The 19,038-nt window shown below is 52.2% G+C and overlaps 1 protein-coding gene across 4 annotated transcripts in view; it reads left to right on the top strand.

Annotated features, from left to right (window-relative positions):
- ITGB5 (integrin subunit beta 5) overlaps window positions 1–19,038 on the top strand; it is a 33,179-nt gene that overhangs the window by 10,349 nt on the left and 3,792 nt on the right. For all 4 annotated transcript variants that reach the window (XM_077273333.1, XM_077273332.1, XM_077273335.1 and 1 more), the window contains exons 9-12: window positions 1,184–1,318; window positions 2,745–3,177; window positions 14,370–14,592; window positions 14,660–14,760. In XM_077273333.1, coding sequence (XP_077129448.1) covers window positions 1,184–1,318; window positions 2,745–3,177; window positions 14,370–14,592; window positions 14,660–14,760 — 892 coding nt within the window. The remainder of the gene's footprint in view (window positions 1–1,183; window positions 1,319–2,744; window positions 3,178–14,369; window positions 14,593–14,659; window positions 14,761–19,038) is intronic.

Genomic DNA, 19,038 nt, shown 5'->3' with positions numbered 1-19,038 from the left:
TGTAGTCGCCTCCCGCTGTATTGGCTGATAACCGGGAGTAATAGATTGTAGTCTCCTGTCCTTCAGTCACCTCTCCCAGTAATGGCTGATAACAGGGAGTAATAGCGTCATGTACCCGCTCTCAGCACGTGACTTGGGGTTGCGCCTGTAAGGGTTAATCTATCTCCCCTCTCTCAGTCCAGCATTTAACCTCTGTCCTATGCTGTAATGGGAGCATAAATCACACACTGACCCAGGCCACACACCCGCTCATACACGCTGCCACCACTCACCGAATACACGGGCGATAAGTCCCGGAAATACTACTACTACTGTCTACCAATCCTAAGGGTCACACACTACAAGGCTATGGATTCTTTAGAGCATACAATGTTCAGACTTGTTAAAATTTTAAGCTTTAATAGAAAAGGTACAGCGCTTACAATAAAAAGTGTATAAAAATATGGGAATGAAAAGTGAAATACAAATATACAAAAACAGTGATAAGATAAAAGGATAAAACTTACAGAAATATCGAACTTTGCATTCTGATTCTCTGTCCCTGAGGCGGGAGAAATATGGAATGGCTCACATCAGCTTTCCAAGCCGCCCCCACATGCGAACATCTTTCTTTGTGTGTAGGCCTAATTTATAGAGCCAATCTGAAGGTCATATTTCTAGACCAGCCTCTCAGGTTAATATTATAATTGCTGGTTTGTGACTGGACCATGGCCACTCCCCCAATGAATACATTATTTTCTTTTAAACTCTTTGTGTAACGTTTCTCATAAATAGTGTCAGGCTGTAATGGACATCTCTCTTGAAAAGAGCCAGAAGGTGTGAAACCTTTCCCCTTCCTGGTTCTTGGCAAGACCCCCTGGCGAGATTGGAGACAGCAGACTGCCCTCTCAGGATAACATATGCTGTGAGACCTGCAGTCTCAGGACAGATGTTAAATTACTGCTAGTCACACATTCATATCTATACATATTTCACTACAAATAGATTGTAGTTCCCTCCCCCAGTAATGGCTGATAACAGGGAGTGTTAGAGCATCTGTCTGGTACCAGAGGGGGATGGACGTGTCTTGATGTGACCTGACGGTTCCTGTGGTCCCTGGGTGTCATGGGCCCCGTGTGACGGTGCTGCACTTTCCTGTTTTGTCGCTCTGTCGCCGTTTTTACCTTCTCATTTTCTCTTTCAGAACATTCGCTCCAAGGTGGAGCTGACCGTGTCCGAGACCCCCGATGACCTCGGCCTCAGCTTCTCTGCCACTTGTCAGGACGGAGTGTCATACCCCGGGGTCAAGAAGTGCGGAGAATTGAGGATCGGTGATATGGTGAGCAGTGGGGTGATCGCGGGGGACACCGGGTGGTAGATATTGGTAGTTGCGCTCATTGATACCAGCATCTAGCTGTCTGGCCCCCAGTGTCTTGTGCCATATCACATGTCCTTCCCCTCCAATCAGTGGCCAGCTGATGGCCCCCGGACTGCAGGAGGACCCCCCCCCCCCAAGGGCTTAGATACAATGTGTCCATTTCCTTGTATCCACATCTTGTGCATTTGCAGTTTCCTCTTCTCTGCCGTGTTCACAACGAGCATCAGCTGCCATGACTGGTGTCATGTACCCGCTTCTCAGCACGTTACTTGGGGTTGTGCCTGCAAGGGTTAATCTATCTCCCCACTCTCAGTCCAGCATTCAACCTCTGTCCTATGCTGTAATGGGAGCATAAATCACACACCGACCCAGGCCACACACCCGCTCATACACGCTGCCACCACTCACCGAATACAGGGGCGATGAGTCCTGGAAATATTACTACTACTGTCTGCCAATCACCAGGGTCACACACTCTAAGGCTATGGATTCTTTAGAGCATACAAGGTTCAGACTTATTAAAGTTTTAAGCTTTAATAGAAAAGGTACAGTGCTTACAATAAAAGATATAAAAATATGAAAAGAAAAAGTGCAAAATACAAATATGAAAAACAGTTATAAAATTGAAGGGAGAAAACTTACAGAAATATCTAAACTTTGCAGTCCAGCATTCTGCTCCCTGAGTGGGGTATGAATATGGAATGGCACACATCAGCTTGGCTGTCCCTCATAGAATCTGTGACACCGTTTCTATGGGTAAAGGCCTAATTTATAGATTAACCTGGAGATCCGATTTCTAGAGCAGCCTCTCAGGTTAATATTCTAATCCTTGGTTTGTGACTGGATCCCGGCTATTTTACCAATGAATACAGTATTTTTCTTTGAACCTATTTGTGTGACCTTTCTCATAGAAAATAGTGTCAGGCTGCAGTTGGCCTGTCTCTTCAAAAGAGTCAGAAGGTGTGAAATGTTTCCAAATGGAGTGTTCTCAGGAAATCCCCCCTGGGGTGAGACTAGGAAGACTGTCTTATTCTCAGGATAACATAGGTCATGACCTTTGTGAATACCTGCAGTCTAGAACAGATGCTAAGTTACTGCTGGTCATACATATTCCACTACAACTGGTTACAAAGACTAATGGGGATCTGCCAAAATCCTGTGACCAGCGGAGCCTCCGACAGATCCCTGCATGTCCTGGCTTCTGACCACCGTACCCCTAAACCCTGCGCAGGAGGACAGTGGGCGAGGGGTTAATACCATATTGTAGAATGATGGGAGAGATACATCGTGTGTGAAGTAGGGAATCGCTCCCATCATCCCCGACCCCTCAGCTCACAATCTCCTGCCATCCTCTGCTGTGAATGGTAATGCGTCTGTTTTCTTCCAGGTGTCCTTTGAGGTTTCGGCAGAAGCACGCTCCTGCCCCCCTCCGGGGGTTTTGGACACCTTCACCATAAAGCCGGTGGGGTTTCGGGATGTTGTGGAGGTGGCGGTAACGTATGATTGTAGCTGCCGCTGCTCGCAGCGCGTGGAGAGCAACAGCGGGAAATGCAGCAGTAATGGCAACTACAGCTGCGGCATGTGCAACTGTGACGCCGGCTTCCTGGGAGCTCGGTGCGAGTGCGGTGAGGAGGATGACAGCAGCGACGAGTCACTGACCACCTGCCGGGAGTCGGACAGCCACACGGTGTGTAACGGCCGGGGACGCTGCATCTGCGGACTGTGCTCCTGCTACGAGAGCGAGTTTGGGCGCATCAGCGGCTCGTACTGCCAGTGCGACGACTTCTCCTGTGCCAGGTTCAAGGGCGTCCTGTGCTCAGGTGAGTTCTGCACCACGGTCTTTGCACGGTCGGTGGCGCACTCTGTTATACACCTACAGTGACATGTAAAAGTTTGTGCACCCCTGGTCAAAATATGAAAAGACCTGGGTATACTAATAGATCATAGACTGCACAGGAGTCAACAGTGTGATGCAGCAGCAAAAAGGGCAAATACAATTCTGGGATGTATTAACAGAAGCATACAGTCTAGATCACGTGAAGTAATTATTGCCCTCTACTCCTCCTTGGTCAGACCTCAACTGGATACTGGGTACAGTTTTGGGCACATTTTAAAAAAGACATCAACAAACTGGAGCAAGTTCAGAGAAGAGCGACCAGAATGGTGACCGGTCTGCAAACCATGTCCTATGAGGAACGGTTACAGGATCTGGGAATGTTTAGATGCAAAAAAGAAGACTGAGAGGAGACTTAATAGCCGTCTACAAATATCTCAAGGGCTGTCACATTGTAGAGGGATCCTCTGTATTCTCATTTCCACTAGGAAAGACGAGAAGCAATGGGATGAAACTGAATGGGAGGAAACACAGATTAGATATTAGAAAAAACTTTTTTACAGTGAGGGTGATCAATGAGTGGGACAGGAGGCCACGAGTAGTGGTGAGTTCTCCTTCAATGGAAGTCTTAACAAAGAGGCTGGACAGACATCTGTCTGGGATGATTTAGTGAATCCTGCTTTGAGCCGGGGGTTGGACCAGATGACCCAGGAGGTCCCTTCCACCTCTAACATTCTATGATTCTATTACTGTTATTGTGAACAGTTCAAGTTGAATATGAAATGATCTAAAAGGCCTTAAAGGTTGTCCACAATGATGATGATTATTATTATACATTTTTTATAGCACCATTTATTCCATGGCGCTTTACATGTGAAAAGGGGCAAATATAGACAAGTACAATAAACATGAGCAAAACAAGGCACGCGGGAGGACCCTGCCCGCGAGGGCTCACAATCTGCAGGGGATGGGTGAGGATACACTAGGTGAGGATAGAGCTGGTCATGCTGCGGTTCAGTAGGTTGAGGATTACTGCAGGCTTGTCGGAAGAGGTGGGTCTTCAGTCTCTTTTTGAAGGTTTCGATGGTAGGCGAGAGTCTGATATGTTGAGGTAGAGGGTTCCAGAGTATGGGGGAAGCACGGGAGAAGTCTTGTATACGATTTTGGGAAGAGGAGATAACAGGGGAGTAGAGAAGGAGATCTTGTGAGGATCGGAGGTTGCGTGCAGGTAAGTATCGGGAGATGTATGGAGGAGACAGGTTGTGAATGGCTTTGTATGTCATGGTTAGGGTTTTGTACTGGAGTCTCTGGGCGATAGGAAGCCAGTGAAGGGCTTGACAGAGGGGAGAGGCTGGGGAATAGCGGGGGGACAGGTGGATTAGTCGGGCAGCAGAGTGTAGTATGGATTGGAGTGGTGCTAGAGGGGAGGCCAGAGAGTAGGAGGTTGCAGTAGTCGAGGCGGGAGATAAGGGCATGGACTAGGGTTTTTGTGGTTTCATTGTCAAGGAATGAACGGAGCCGGGAAATATTTTTGAGTTTGAGACGGCAGGAGGAGGCAAGGGCTTGGATATGTGGCTTGAAAGAGAGGGCAGAGTCGAGAATCACCCCGAGGCACCGGGCGTGTGGGACTGGGGAAAGTGAGCAGCCATTGACATTGATGGATAGGTCTCGTGGAGGGGTAGAGTGAGATGGGGGAAAGATGATGAATTCTGTTTTGTCCATGTTCAGTTTTAGAAAGCGAGCAGAAAAGAAGGCCGAGATAGCAGACAGATAGTGTGGGATTTTCGTGAGTAAGGAGGTGAGGTCAGGTCCGGATAGGTAGATCTGCGTGTCATCGGCGTAGAGATGGTACTGCATACCGTGGGATTCTTTGAGCTGTCCCAGGCCGAAGGTGTAGATGGAGAAGAGTAGGGGCCCTAGAACAATGATGAAAGGTATGTGAGGAGTAAAAAGGGCCCAGAATTTCAGGAGAAAAACATCTCTCCATCCATTAAGCATGGTGGTGGATCAATCAGGCTTTGGGGTTGTGCTGCAGCCAATGACACTGGGAACATTTCATGAGTAGAGGGAAGAATGGATTCAATGAAATTTCAACAAATTCTGAATGCAAACAAAATATCTGTAAAAAAACAAAACAAAACTGAAGATAAAAAGAGGAAAATGATGGCTGCTACACATGGAGAATGATCCTAAACACCCGTCACAATCCACAATAGACGACCTGAAAAGGCGCCAGATGAAGGTTTTACAGTGGCCCTCACAGTCCCCTGATCTGAGCATCACTGATAATCTGTGGCGAGACCTCAAAATAACCGAGGATGCAAGATGTCCCAGGAATCTCACAGAACGGGAGGAGTTCTCCAAGGAAGAACGGAGAAAAATCCCTCAGAAGAAATGAAAGACTCTCGTCTGGCTACAAAAAGCGTTTACAAGCTGTGATACCTGCAAAAGGGAGCACTACTAGGTAATAACCATGTAGGGTGCACAAACTAATGCATGATCTCATTTTCCTGTTTGTATTTTAGGAAAAAAAATATACATTTTAAAAAATACAAAGTAAATGTGTCATGTGTAACTTTATCACTTTTAGATAATTTCATATTTAACTTGCTGAACTGTTCACAATAACAGTAATTCACACCGGGGGTGCACAGACTTTTACATGTCACTGTAGTACTCCACAGGCTTCGGTAGTCTACAGAGCAGCAGCGCAGGTGGGAAAACGGAGCAACAGAATGGCCATGTCTATAATGTACAAATAACTGCTGCCAAGCCGGGGTGGCTGCGGGGGCCCAGGAGGGCAGGCTGACCGTGGGTGCGGGTGCCCAGGAGGGCGGGCTGTCCGTGGGTGCGGGGGCCCAGGAGGGCGGGCTGACCGTGGGTGCGGGGGCCCAGGAGGGCGGGCTGTCCGTGGGTGCGGGGGCCCAGGAGGGCGGGCTGTCCGTGGGTGCGGGGGCCCAGGAGGGCGGGCTGACCGTGGGTGCGGGGGCCCAGGAGGGCGGGCTGACCGTGGGTGCGGGGGCCCAGGAGGGCGGGCGGTGCGGGGGCCTAGGAGGGCGGGCTGAGCGGGGGCCCAGGAGGGGGGGGACGACTGCGGGGGGCCCAGGAGGGTGGGATGACCGTGGGTGCGGGGGCCCAGGAGGGCGGTCTGACCGTGGGTGCGGGGGCCCAGGAGGGGGGCTGAGAGCGGGGGGCCCAGGAGGGGGGGACGACTGCGGGGGCCCATGAGGGCAGGCTGAGCGTGGGTGCGGGGGGCCCAGGAGGGCGGGCTGAGCGTGGGTGCAGGGGCCCAGGAGGGCGGGCTGAGCGTGGGTGCAGGGGCCCAGGAGGGTGGGCTGACCGTGGGTGCGGGGGGCCCAGGAGGGCGGGATGACCGTGGGTGCGGGGGGCCCAGGGAGGGGGGCTGAGCGGGGGGCCCAGGAGGGGGGGACGACTGCGGGGGGGCCCAGGAGGGCGGGATGACTGCGGGGGCCCAGGAGGGCGGTCTGACCGTGGGTGCAGGGGCCCAGGAGGGGGGCTGAGCGGGGGCCCAGGAGGGCGGGCTGACTGCGGGGGGCCCAGGAGGGGGCTGACCGTGGGTGCGGGGGCCCAGGAGGGGGCTGAGCAGGAGTGCAGGGGCCACATCTACCTCCCAGAGCATTCTGATGTGCGATGGACTGCAGCGGGCCTTTATACTTTCCTGCGCCTCCCCCACTGTGGCTCGGGGGTCCGTCTTTGTCTTGTTTATGTCTCTGCTGCTCGGCACATTCCTGTCTTGTGGCCTCGGTGCGGAGTTCACCTCCAGCTCTAATAATGGGATTTGCAGCCGAGTCTCCACCGGCCCAATGTGCCCACTAGTGATGAGCGAGCGTGCCCGGATAACGTGCTGTCTGAGGGTCTCGGGAGTGCCCGGATAACGTGCTGTCTGAGGGTCTCGGGAGTGCCCGGATAACGTGCTGTCTGAGGGTCTCGGGAGTGCCCGGATAACGTGCTGTCTGAGGGTCTCGGGAGTGCCCGGATAACGTGCTGTCTGAGGGTCTCGGGAGTGCCCGGATAACGTGCTGTCTGAGGGTCTCGGGAGTGCCCGGATAACGTGCTGTCTGAGGGTCTCGGGAGTGCCCGGATAACGTGCTGTCTGAGGGTCTCGGGAGTGCCCGGATAACGTGCTGTCTGAGGGTCTCGGGAGTGCCCGGATAACGTGCTGTCTGAGGGTCTCGGGAGTGCCCGGATAACGTGCTGTCTGAGGGTCTCGGGAGTGCCCGGATAACGTGCTGTCTGAGGGTCTCGGGAGTGCCCGGATAACGTGCTGTCTGAGGGTCTCGGGAGTGCCCGGATAACGTGCTGTCTGAGGGTCTCGGGAGTGCCCGGATAACGTGCTGTCTGAGGGTCTCGGGAGTGCCCGGATAACGTGCTGTCTGAGGGTCTCGGGAGTGCCCGGATAACGTGCTGTCTGAGGGTCTCGGGAGTGCCTGGATAACGTGCTGTCTGAGCATGCTTGTGTAAATTTCTGAGGGTCTTGGTGTGTTTGGATGTTATGTATGAATGTAAGTCCACAAGGGCCGGGTCCTCTCCCCTCTGTACCAGTCGGTCATTATAAATTTGTTTACTGTAAGGCTATGTGCACACGTTCAGGATTTCTTGCAGAAATTTCCTGAGCAAAACCGGACATTTTCTGCAAGAAATCCGCATGCGTTTTTCTCACGGTTTTGTCGCGTTTTTTGTATGTTTTTTTTTCCGGAGCTTCCCAATGCATTAAATAGCGGGAAAAACGTGAAAAATCTGCAAAATTAATGAACATGATTTGTTTTTTACCTTGCACAAAAATTGCGGAATGCATTCTAAATGATAGGATGCATATGTATGTGTTTTTATAGCGAAAAATCCGCAACGTGTGCACACAGCCTTAACGATATCCATAACCCTGTATGTAACCCCTTCTCATGCACAGACCATGGAATTAAAGGGAACCGGTGACCCCCAAAATGGAAGGCGAGCTAAGCCCACCGGCATCAGGGGCTTATCTCCAGCATTCTGTAATGCATTCTGTAATGCTGTAGATAAGCCCCCGATGTATCCTGAAAGATGAGAAAGATGTTATATTATACTCACCCAGGGGCGGTCCGGGTCCAATGGGCGTCATGGTCCGATGGGCGTCATGGTCCGGGTCCGGCGCCTCCCATCTTCATACGATGACGTCCTCTTCTTTGCTTCCTGCTGCGGCTCCGGCACAGGTGTACTGATCTGTCCTGCCCGAGACCCTCAGACAGCACGTTATCCGAGCACGCCTGAGACCCTCAGACAGCACGTTATCCGAGCACGCCTGAGACCCTCAGACAGCACGTTATCCGAGCACGCCTGAGACCCTCAGACAGCACGTTATCCGAGCACGCCCGAGACCCTCAGACAGCACGCTATCCGAGCACGCCCGAGACCCTCAGACAGCACGCTATCCGAGCACGCCCGAGACCCTCAGACAGCACGTTATCTGAGCACGCCCGAGACCCTCAGACAGCACGTTATCCAAGCACGCCCGAGACCCTCAGACAGCACGTTATCTGAGCACGCCCGAGACCCTCAGACAGCACGTTATCTGAGCACGCCCGAGACCCTCAGACAGCACGTTATCTGAGCACGCCCGAGACCCTCAGACAGCACGTTATCCGAGCACGCCCGAGACCCTCAGACAGCACGTTACCCGAGCACGCCCGAGACCCTCAGACAGCACATTACCCGAGCACGCCCGAGACCCTCAGACAGCACGTTATCCGAGCACGCCCCAGACCCTCAGACAGCATGTTATCCGAGCACGCCCGAGACCCTCAGACAGCACGTTATCCAAGCACGCCCGAGACCCTCAGACAGCACGTTATCTGAGCACGCCCGAGACCCTCAGACAGCACGTTATCAGAGCACGCCTGAGACTCTCAGACAGCACGTTATCTGAGCACGCCCGAGACCCTCAGACAGCACGTTATCCGAGCACGCCCGAGACCCTCAGACAGTACGTTATCTGAGCACGCCCGAGACCCTCAGACAGTACGTTATCTGAGCACGCCCGAGACCCTCAGACAGTACGTTATCCGAGCACGCCCGAGACCCTCAGACAGTACGTTATCTGAGCACGCCCGAGACCCTCAGACAGTACGTTATCCGAGCACGCCCGAGACCCTCAGACAGCACGCTATCTGAGCACGCGCGGGACTCTCTGACAGCACGTTATCCGAGCACGCCCGAGACCCTCAGACAGCACGTTATCCGAGCACGCCCGAGACCCTCAGACAGCACGTTATCCGAGCACGCCCGAGACCCTCAGACAGCACGCTATCTGAGCACGCGCGGGACTCTCTGACAACACCTGAACATGCTCGCTCATCACTAGTGCCCACCTTCTGATGCCGTAGACCCCCGTCTCGCCCCACCAGTCTTCCTGACACCACCCAACCTCTTGTTCTGCATTGGATCAGTTATAAAGTTGTTTCTGCTCTGGATTTTTGAGAATCCCGCATGATGCGCCGGCGCCCCCCACAGCGCGGCCCGGGGACAGCGGGGATCACTGCATAGGATAATTCCTGGGTCTGTGACCGGGGGCTTCTGCGCGTGACTGGTGACCACGTCAGAGGGGGCAATCAAAAAATCTGGGCCACAATTGATCCTTGCAGAGGGGCCTATAGATATAACTCGGACACTACAACTCCCAGCATCAGGTTATAGGGCCGGCGTCACATGAAGGCGCGTTCACCGTCTGGTCTGGTCAGTGAATGGGACCCAGATGCTGCCCCATCTCAGAGCTGCGGCTTTGTTGCCTTGTGTCCAGTCCTCCCGTGTTGTGATCTGTGCCGCCGGCTTCTGTTCACTGACTGTCAGCAGTGGTCCTGGTGGTCAGTGCACCGCGGTCTCTGTCCCCGCAGTCGGCGGCTGCAGGTTTTATGCATCTGCTCCTGGTCCTGATCCGCTGCCCCTCTACGGTTAATGTAATGGGTGGGATGCTGTATGTGAGCCCCCCGCCCCCATCACTAGTGACAATAATGAGGCTGAAAGGCTCATGGCCTTGGGGGGCCGCACCGCCTGGGGGGCCGCACTGTCACATCTCCCGGGGACTGCTAATTGCTGCAGGAATCCAACTCCTCCATGGATGAAAGGGATTGGGGGGCCGCACAATGGAGGGGGGTGGAATTAAAAAGAGGGACCATTAATTCACATGCAGATCTGACGGGAGCATTGTAAGGAGTGAGCATGAGGGTCCGCAGCCCCCCCCCCCCCCCCCCCCGCGGCAATCTAGATTCTACACTGTCAGTATCCGACCCCCCAAACACCTCTACAATAAGCTGGGTTCACTGAGGGGGTCCGGACAATTAACCATGTGAGGCCAATGCCCGATCTACAGATCATAGAGCGTCAGCATTGTAGATAGAAAGTCCTGAAACGTCTATTATTCTCCGTTATCAGCCATCCCAGACTTCTAACGCTCCAGTGCTGATATAACCCCCAGACATTACACCATATGTGACTGATATCAGCCCCTCTTATAACGCTCCAGTACTGATATAACCCCCAGACATTACACCATATGTGACTGATATCAGCCCCTCTTATAACGCTCCAGCACTGATATAACCTCCAGACATTACACCATATGTGACTGATATCAGCCCCTCTTATAACGCTCCAGTACTGATATAACCTCCAGACATTACATCATATGTGACTGATATCAGCCCCTCTTATAACGCTCCAGTGCTGATATAACCTCCAGACATTACATCATATGTGACTGATATCAGCCCCTCTTATAACGCTCCAGTACTGATATAACCTCCAGACATTACACCATATGTGACTGATATCAGCCCCTCTTATAACGCTCCAGTACTGATATAACCTCCAGACATTACATCATATGTGACTGATATCAGCCCCTCTTATAACGCTCCAGTACTGATATAACCCCCAGACATTACACCATATGTGACTGATATCAGCCCCTCTTATAACGCTCCAGTACTGATATAACCCCCAGACATTACACCATATGTGACTGATATCAGCCCCTCTTATAACGCTCCAGTACTGATATAACCCCCAGACATTACACCATATGTGACTGATATCAGCCCCTCTTATAACGCTCCAGTACTGATATAACCTCCAGACATTACATCATATGTGACTGATATCAGCCCCTCTTATAACGCTCCAGTACTGATATAACCCCCAGACATTACACCATATGTGACTGATATCAGCCCCTCTTATAACGCTCCAGTACTGATATAACCCCCAGACATTACACCATATGTGACTGATATCAGCCCCTCTTATAACGCTCCAGTACTGATATAACCCCCAGACATTACACCATATGTGACTGATATCAGCCCCTCTTATAACGCTCCAGTACTGATATAACCTCCAGACATTACACTATATGTGACTGATATCAGCCCCTCTTATAACGCTCCAGTACTGATATAACCCCCAGACATTACACCATATGTGACTGATATCAGCCCCTCTTATAACGCTCCAGTACTGATATAACCCCCAGACATTACACCATATGTGACTGATATCAGCCCCTCTTATAACGCTCCAGTACTGATATAACCTCCAGACATTACACTATATGTGACTGATATCAGCCCCTCTTATAACGCTCCAGTACTGATATAACCCCCAGACATTACATCATATGTGACTGATATCAGCCCCTCTTATAACGCTCCAGTACTGATATAACCTCTCGGCCGCCGCTCGCTTTCTGGTTGCTAGCGTTGCTTTTTGCCTCCTGGTATTTGGGGGTCTCGGCCCACTATTAGGGTCCCTCATGGTCATGTGACCTCTCGTCTCCTCGCGGAGGGTGGTGGTTGTCGGCAGTTTGTTTTCCGCGGGTCCTGGCCCAGGTTTCTGCCGCTTGGCGCCGGCTGCTCCTAAATACCAGAAGCCCATAGTGATCGGTGTCCTGTGGGTTGGCAGGTTGGGGGCCACATCCCGCCCCGGGCCCCGTCTGCTGCCCCCGCGTTCCCCGGCTATTCCCTTTTTTCAGCTGTGGATCCCCTGATCTGTCGGTGCAGCGGGTGAGCGGAGAGGGAGAAGCCGCCCCCTGGGGGATTATAGAGAAAGTCTTCACACCCCATCATCTCCTGCATCGGGGCCCCAAATCTGATTATACCCCGGGGCCAAATTTGTTAATGAGCAAGAAAATCTCCAACAGCACAAAGATTCCATTAATCTGATGATGCGGCGACTCCTCAGTGCAAAGGTCCGACACCCCCGATCCGAAACCGCTGCGTATAGCTGCAGCGCCAAACCGCAGGGGCCCGAGGTCACAACACAGTCGCCCGTGGGGTCAGGGATGATGGGAGTAGTGATACATTGTGTGATAGGAGATTAGATTGTGAGCTCTGGGGTCGGGGATGATGGGAGTAGTGATACACTGTGTGATAGGAGATTAGATTGTGAGCTCCGGGGTCGGGGATGATGGGAGTAGTGATGCACTGTGTGATAGGAGATTAGATTGTGAGCTCCGGGGTCAGGGATGATGGGAGTAGTGATACACTGTGTGATAGGAGATTAGATTGTGAGCTCCGGGGTCGGGGATGATGGGAGTAGTGATGCACTGTGTGATAGGAGATTAGATTGTGAGCTCTGGGGTCGGGGATGATGGGAGTAGTGATACACTGTGTGATAGGAGATTAGATTGTGAGCTCCGGGGTCGGGGATGATGGGAGTAGTGATACACTGTGTGATAGGAGATTAGATTGTGAGCTCTGGGGTCAGGGATGATAGGAGTAGTGATACATTGTGTGATAGGAGATTAGATTGTGAGCTCCGGGGTCGGGGATGATGGGAGTAGTGATACATTGTGTGATAGGAGATTAGATTGTGAGCTCCGGGGTCGGGGATGATGGGAGTAGTGATACATTGTGTGATAGGAGATTAGATTGTGAGCTCCGGGGTCAGGGATGATGGGAGTAGTGATACACTGTGTGATAGGAGATTAGATTGTGAGCTCTGAGGTCAGGGATGATGGGAGTAGTGATACATTGTGTGATAGGAGATTAGATTGTGAGCTCTGGGGTCGGGGATGATAGGAGTAGTGATACACTGTGTGATAGGAGATTAGATTGTGAGCTCTGGGGTCAGGGATGATGGGAGTGGTGATACACTGTGTGATAGGAGATTAGATTGTGAGCTCTGGGGTCAGGGATGATGGGAGTAGTGATACATTGTGTGATAGGAGATTAGATTGTGAGCTCTGGGGTCAGGGATGATGGGAGTAGTGATACATTGTGTGATAGGAGATTAGATTGTGAGCTCCGGGGTCGGGGATGATGGGAGTAGTGATACACTGTGTGATAGGAGATTAGATTGTGAGCTCTGGGGTCAGGGATGATGGGAGTAGTGATACATTGTGTGATAGGAGATTAGATTGTGAGCTCTGGGGTCAGGGATGATGGGAGTAGTGATACATTGTGTGATAGGAGATTAGATTGTGAGCTCTGGGGTCAGGGATGATGGGAGTAGTGATGCACTGTGTGATAGGAGATTAGATTGTGAGCTCTGGGGTCAGGGATGATAGGAGTAGTGATACATTGTGTGATAGGAGATTAGATTGTGAGCTCCGGGGTCGGGGATGATGGGAGTAGTGATACATTGTGTGATAGGAGATTAGATTGTGAGCTCCGGGGTCGGGGATGATGGGAGTAGTGATACATTGTGTGATAGGAGATTAGATTGTGAGCTCCGGGGTCAGGGATGATGGGAGTAGTGATACACTGTGTGATAGGAGATTAGATTGTGAGCTCTGAGGTCAGGGATGATGGGAGTAGTGATACATTGTGTGATAGGAGATTAGATTGTGAGCTCTGGGGTCGGGGATGATGGGAGTAGTGATACACTGTGTGATAGGAGATTAGATTGTGAGCTCCGGGGTCGGGGATGATGGGAGTAGTGATACATTGTGTGATAGGAGATTAGATTGTGAGCTCCGGGGTCGGGGATGATGGGAGTAGTGATACATTGTGTGATAGGAGATTAGATTGTGAGCTCTGGGGTCAGGGATGATGGGAGTAGTGATACATTGTGTGATGGGAGATTAGATTGTGAGCTCTGGGGTCGGGGATGATGGGAGTAGTGATACATTGTGTGATGGGGGGGGGTGTGATCTCTTGGATGATGGGGGTGATCGTTGTCTTGCAGGTCACGGTGACTGTGACTGTGGAGAGTGTCGGTGTCACGCCGGTTACATTGGTGATAATTGTAACTGCAGCACGGAGACGGAGCGCTGTGTGTCCAGTGACGGCCGCATGTGCAGCGGGAAGGGCTCCTGTGTGTGCGGCCGCTGCCAGTGTGTGGAGCCGGGAGCTTTCGGGGAGACATGTGAGAAGTGCCCGACCTGCCCTGATGCCTGCGGAGCCAAGAGGTGAGTCTGGGGCCGGTACACGCTGGGGTCTCCGGTTGTTCCCTGCTGACTCCGTTCTCTCTTCCAGGGACTGCATCGAGTGTCGCCTCTACCAGAGCGGACGCCTCGCTGACAACCAGACCTGCCACAAGCTGTGCAAGGACGACATCCTCACCGTGGACTCGCTCAGTAAGTGATGACTCCAGAGACCACCTGTCACTAATTTGTCATGTACCCGGTCTCAGCACATTACTTGGGGTCGTGCCTGCAAGGGTTAATCTATCTCCCCTCTCTCAGTCCAGCATTCACCTCTGTCCTATGCTGTAACGGGAGCATAAATCACACATTGACCCAGGCCACACACCCGCTCATACACGCTGCCACCACTCACCAAACATACGGGCGATGAGTCCCGGACTATTAATACTAATCATGTCTACCACTCATAGGGCTCACACACCTTAGGCTATGGATTCGTTAGAATATTCAAGGCTCAACTTGTTAAAGTTTTATACTTTAATACAAAATGGTTCAATGCTTACAGTAAAGAGAAAGGTACAAAAATATGACAATAAAAAGAAGACACACAACTTATGCAATACAGTATAAAATGTTAGGAGAAAACTTGCAGAAATCATGTAACTTTGTAGTTTGCTTTCTGCTCCCTGAGGGGGGTGACTATGGAGTTGGTGGAACACATCTGCTTCTCAGGCTGCCCTCACATGTGAACATGTCACTCAGTATACAGGTCTAATTTACAGCTTTGGTCTGGAGGTCAGATTTCTAGACCAGCCCCTCAGGTTAATATATCATAATTGCTTGTTTTTGATTGGACCACGGCTGCGCTACCAATGAATATATTATTTTCTCTTGAGATCCTTTGTGTAAACGTTCTCACAGAGATACTATCAGGCCATAATTAACATCTCTTCCAAGAGCTAGGAGGTGTTGAGTGTTAGGGTACTGTCACACAGTGCAATTTTGATCGCTACGACGGTACGATCCGTGACGTTCTAGCGATATCGTTACGATATCGCAGTGTCTGACACGCAGCAGCGATCAGGGACCCTGCTGAGAATCGTACGTCGTAGCAGATCGTTTGGAACTTTCTTTTGTCGCTTGATCACCCGCTGTCATCGCTGGATCGTTGTGTGTGACAGCGATCCAGCGATGTGTTCGCTTGTAACCAGGGTAAACATTGGGTAACTAAGCGCAGGGCCGCGCTTAGTAACCCGATGTTTACCCTGGTTACCAGTGTAAACGTAAAAAAACCAAACAGTACATACTCACATTCCGGTGTCTGTCCTCCGGCGTCTCAGCTTCTCTGCACTGTGAGCGCCGGCCAGCCAGAAAGCGAGCACAGCGGTGACGTCTGACGTCACCGCTCTGCTTTCCGGCCGCTGTGCTTACACAGTGCAGAGAAGCTGAGACGCCGGGGGACAGACACCGGAATGTGAGTATGTACTGTTTGGTTTTTTTTACGTTTACGCTGGTAACCAGGGTAAACATCGGGTTACTAAGCGCGGCCCTGCGCTTAGTAACCCGATGTTTACCCTGGTTACCCGGGGACTTCGGCATCGCTCCAGCGCCGTGATTGCAACGTGTGACCGCAGTCTACGACGCTGGAGCGATAATCATACGATCGCTGCGACGTCATGGATCGTGCCGTCGTAGCGATCAAAATGGCACTGTGTGACAGTACCCTTACCCTTTCTTCTTGGTCCTAGCTAGACCCCCTGGTGAGATTGGAGACAGAAGTCTGCTTGTCTCAGGAAAATCCATATTAACACCTGGGTGAGACATGCAGCCTTCAGGACAGATGTTACTAGTCACACAAAACCTATACATGTAACTAAACAAAGCCCTAGGCGCACTACAAAGGTGTGCACAAAATAGTATGGGGTGCAAATAAGTGATAAATCAAATGAACAATGAAAGAAAAAGCATCACTCCAAATATGCACACCACACACACAAAAATAAGAAACATGAGGCTAAATCATATATGAAAAACAAGTTTTTTATTAACACACAACGCACAGTATAAAACATAATTAAAAACAGCAAAAAAGCCCTGTCCATACACAATCATATAAATATGCGTATAAGAGTGAATGCCCAACCAGATAGTGTAGTAAGGACTGCCTAAATGCCAGTCTGTGCCCCTATAGACAAAAGGGGTTACTAGGAGCAAGCCAGCGCCAGGCCTTCAGGCTGGCAATATGAAGCCCCCTAGCAACCATGAAAGTGACACACTGAGCAAAAACTGCACCTACGTGGCTCATGGGATAAATGTTCACCAAACTAACATATAACAGTGGCCAAATGGGCTCCTGCATAAGTCCCAAGGTCACCATGAAATGGTAAGGAGACACAGTAATACATAATGAAAGACCCCAGAAAATGCTGAGGCCAAGTCACCCAGTGCGAGGTACCAACCCAAAAGCAGGTCCACAGGCAGACAGACAGGTGGAGAGGACACGGCCCAGGGCAGCCCCACGCGCATCGCCCTCAGTGGTGGGGCTTCATATTGCCAGCCTGAAGGCCTGGCGCTGGCTTGCTCCTAGTACCCCTCTTGTCTATAGGTGCACAGACTGGCATTTAGGCAATCATTACACTATCTGGTTGGGTATTCACTCTTATACGCATATTTATATGATTGTGTATGGACAGGGATTTTTTGCCATTTTTAATTATGTTTTATACTGTGCGTTGTGTGTTAATAACAATCTTGTTTTTCATGTAGGATTTAGCCTCATGTTTCTTATTTTTGTGTATGTGGTGTGCATGTTTGGAGTGATGCTTTTTCTTTCATTGTTCACAAAACCTATACGTAGCTCACTGTATGTGTGTGTGTGTGTGTGTGTGTATATATATATATATATTATTTCACCACACCACCGATTACAGCGGAGACCACCCATCACAGCGGTGTCCACAGCAACAGGCTGCTGCCCCTGAAGATCTAGCCCTTCTTGCAGCTGCCGGTTTGTCCCAGTGTGTTGTGCCCTCACTGACCGTTCATCAGTCGGAGGGTCCGGGGATGGCTGCTCAGTATTGGCGCTCAGTCGGGGGGAGAAACCAGCAATGATCTGGCTGCTCGCAAGGTGAAATCTAGCGAGTGCTTTCCCGGTTCAGGATGTGTGGCCCTCGCCTCACGCTGATTTACCCCCCCCACTCCATGGACGTCTCTGCTCTGCCAGGGTTTCCAGCACTCGTTAAAGTCGTGTCTGCCCTGTTGGGGTGTAAGCGGTGGTCTCTGCACGCCGGTGGTCTCTGCACGCCGAGGGTCTCTGCGCTCCGAGGGTCTCTGCACGCTGGTGGTCTCTGCACGCTGGTGGTCTCTGCACGCCGAGGGTCTCTGCACTCCGAGGGTCTCTGCAGTGGCTGTCACTGTGGCGGGTGCAGCGCTCGCTTGTGGCAGAGTTTTGTTTTCAGCTTCTGGCTCTGACATAATGGACTCCATATGTCCGGCCATGACTCTGTTGGAATGTGCGGGGTCTGGGCCCATCCGCTCCTCCCCCGGCCTGGAATCTGCAGAGCTGTCAGTGCTGGAATTCAGCCGGATGTTTTCTGTTTTGTGCAAAATTCTAAAGATCAGCAAATCTGTAACATTAGTCTTGGTGGACACCATAGCCCAGCGGGGGACGACGGGCGCCACAGGACAGTGGACACCATAGCCCAGCGGAGGACGGCAGGCGCCATAGCCCAGCGGAGGACAGTGGGCATCAGAAGACAGTGGACACCATAGCCCAGCGGAGGCCTCGGGTGTCAGAGGACAGTGGACACCATAGCCCAGCGGAGGACAGTGGACACCATAGCCCAGCGGGGGACGGCGGGCATCAGAAGACAGTGGACACCATAGCCCAGCGGAGGCCTCGTGTGTCAGAGGACAGTGGACACCATAGCCCAGCGGGGGATGGCGGGCGCCACAGGACAGTGGACACCATAGCCCAGCGGGGGACGGCAAGGCGCCACAGGACAGTGGACACCATAGCCCAGCGGGGGACGGCAGGCGCCAGAGGACAGTGGACACCATAGCCCAGCGGGGGACGGCGGGCGCCACAGGACAGTGGACATCATAGCCCAGCGGGGGACGGCGGGCGCCACAGGACAGTGGACATCATAGCCCAGCGGGGGACGGCGGGCGCCACAGGACAGTGGACATCATAGCCCAGCGGGGGACGGCGGGCGCCACAGGACAGTGGACATCATAGCCCAGCGGGGGACGGCGGGCGCCACAGGACAGTGGACATCATAGCCCAGCGGGGGACGGCGGGCGCCACAGGACAGTGGACACCATAGCCCAGCGGAGGACGGTGGGCGCCAGAGGACACCATAGCCCAGCGGGGGACGGCGGGTGCCACAGGACAGTGGACACCATAGCCCAGCGGAGGACGGCGGGCGCCAGAGGACACCATAGCCCAGCGGGGGACGGCGGGCGCCACAGGACAGTGGACACCATAGC

This window comes from Ranitomeya variabilis, chromosome 7, assembly GCF_051348905.1.
Source record: "Ranitomeya variabilis isolate aRanVar5 chromosome 7, aRanVar5.hap1, whole genome shotgun sequence".
Lineage (NCBI taxonomy): Eukaryota > Metazoa > Chordata > Amphibia > Anura > Dendrobatidae > Ranitomeya > Ranitomeya variabilis.
The sequence above is the reverse complement of the archived record's forward strand: the minus strand, read 5'-3'. Positions and strand labels throughout refer to the sequence as shown.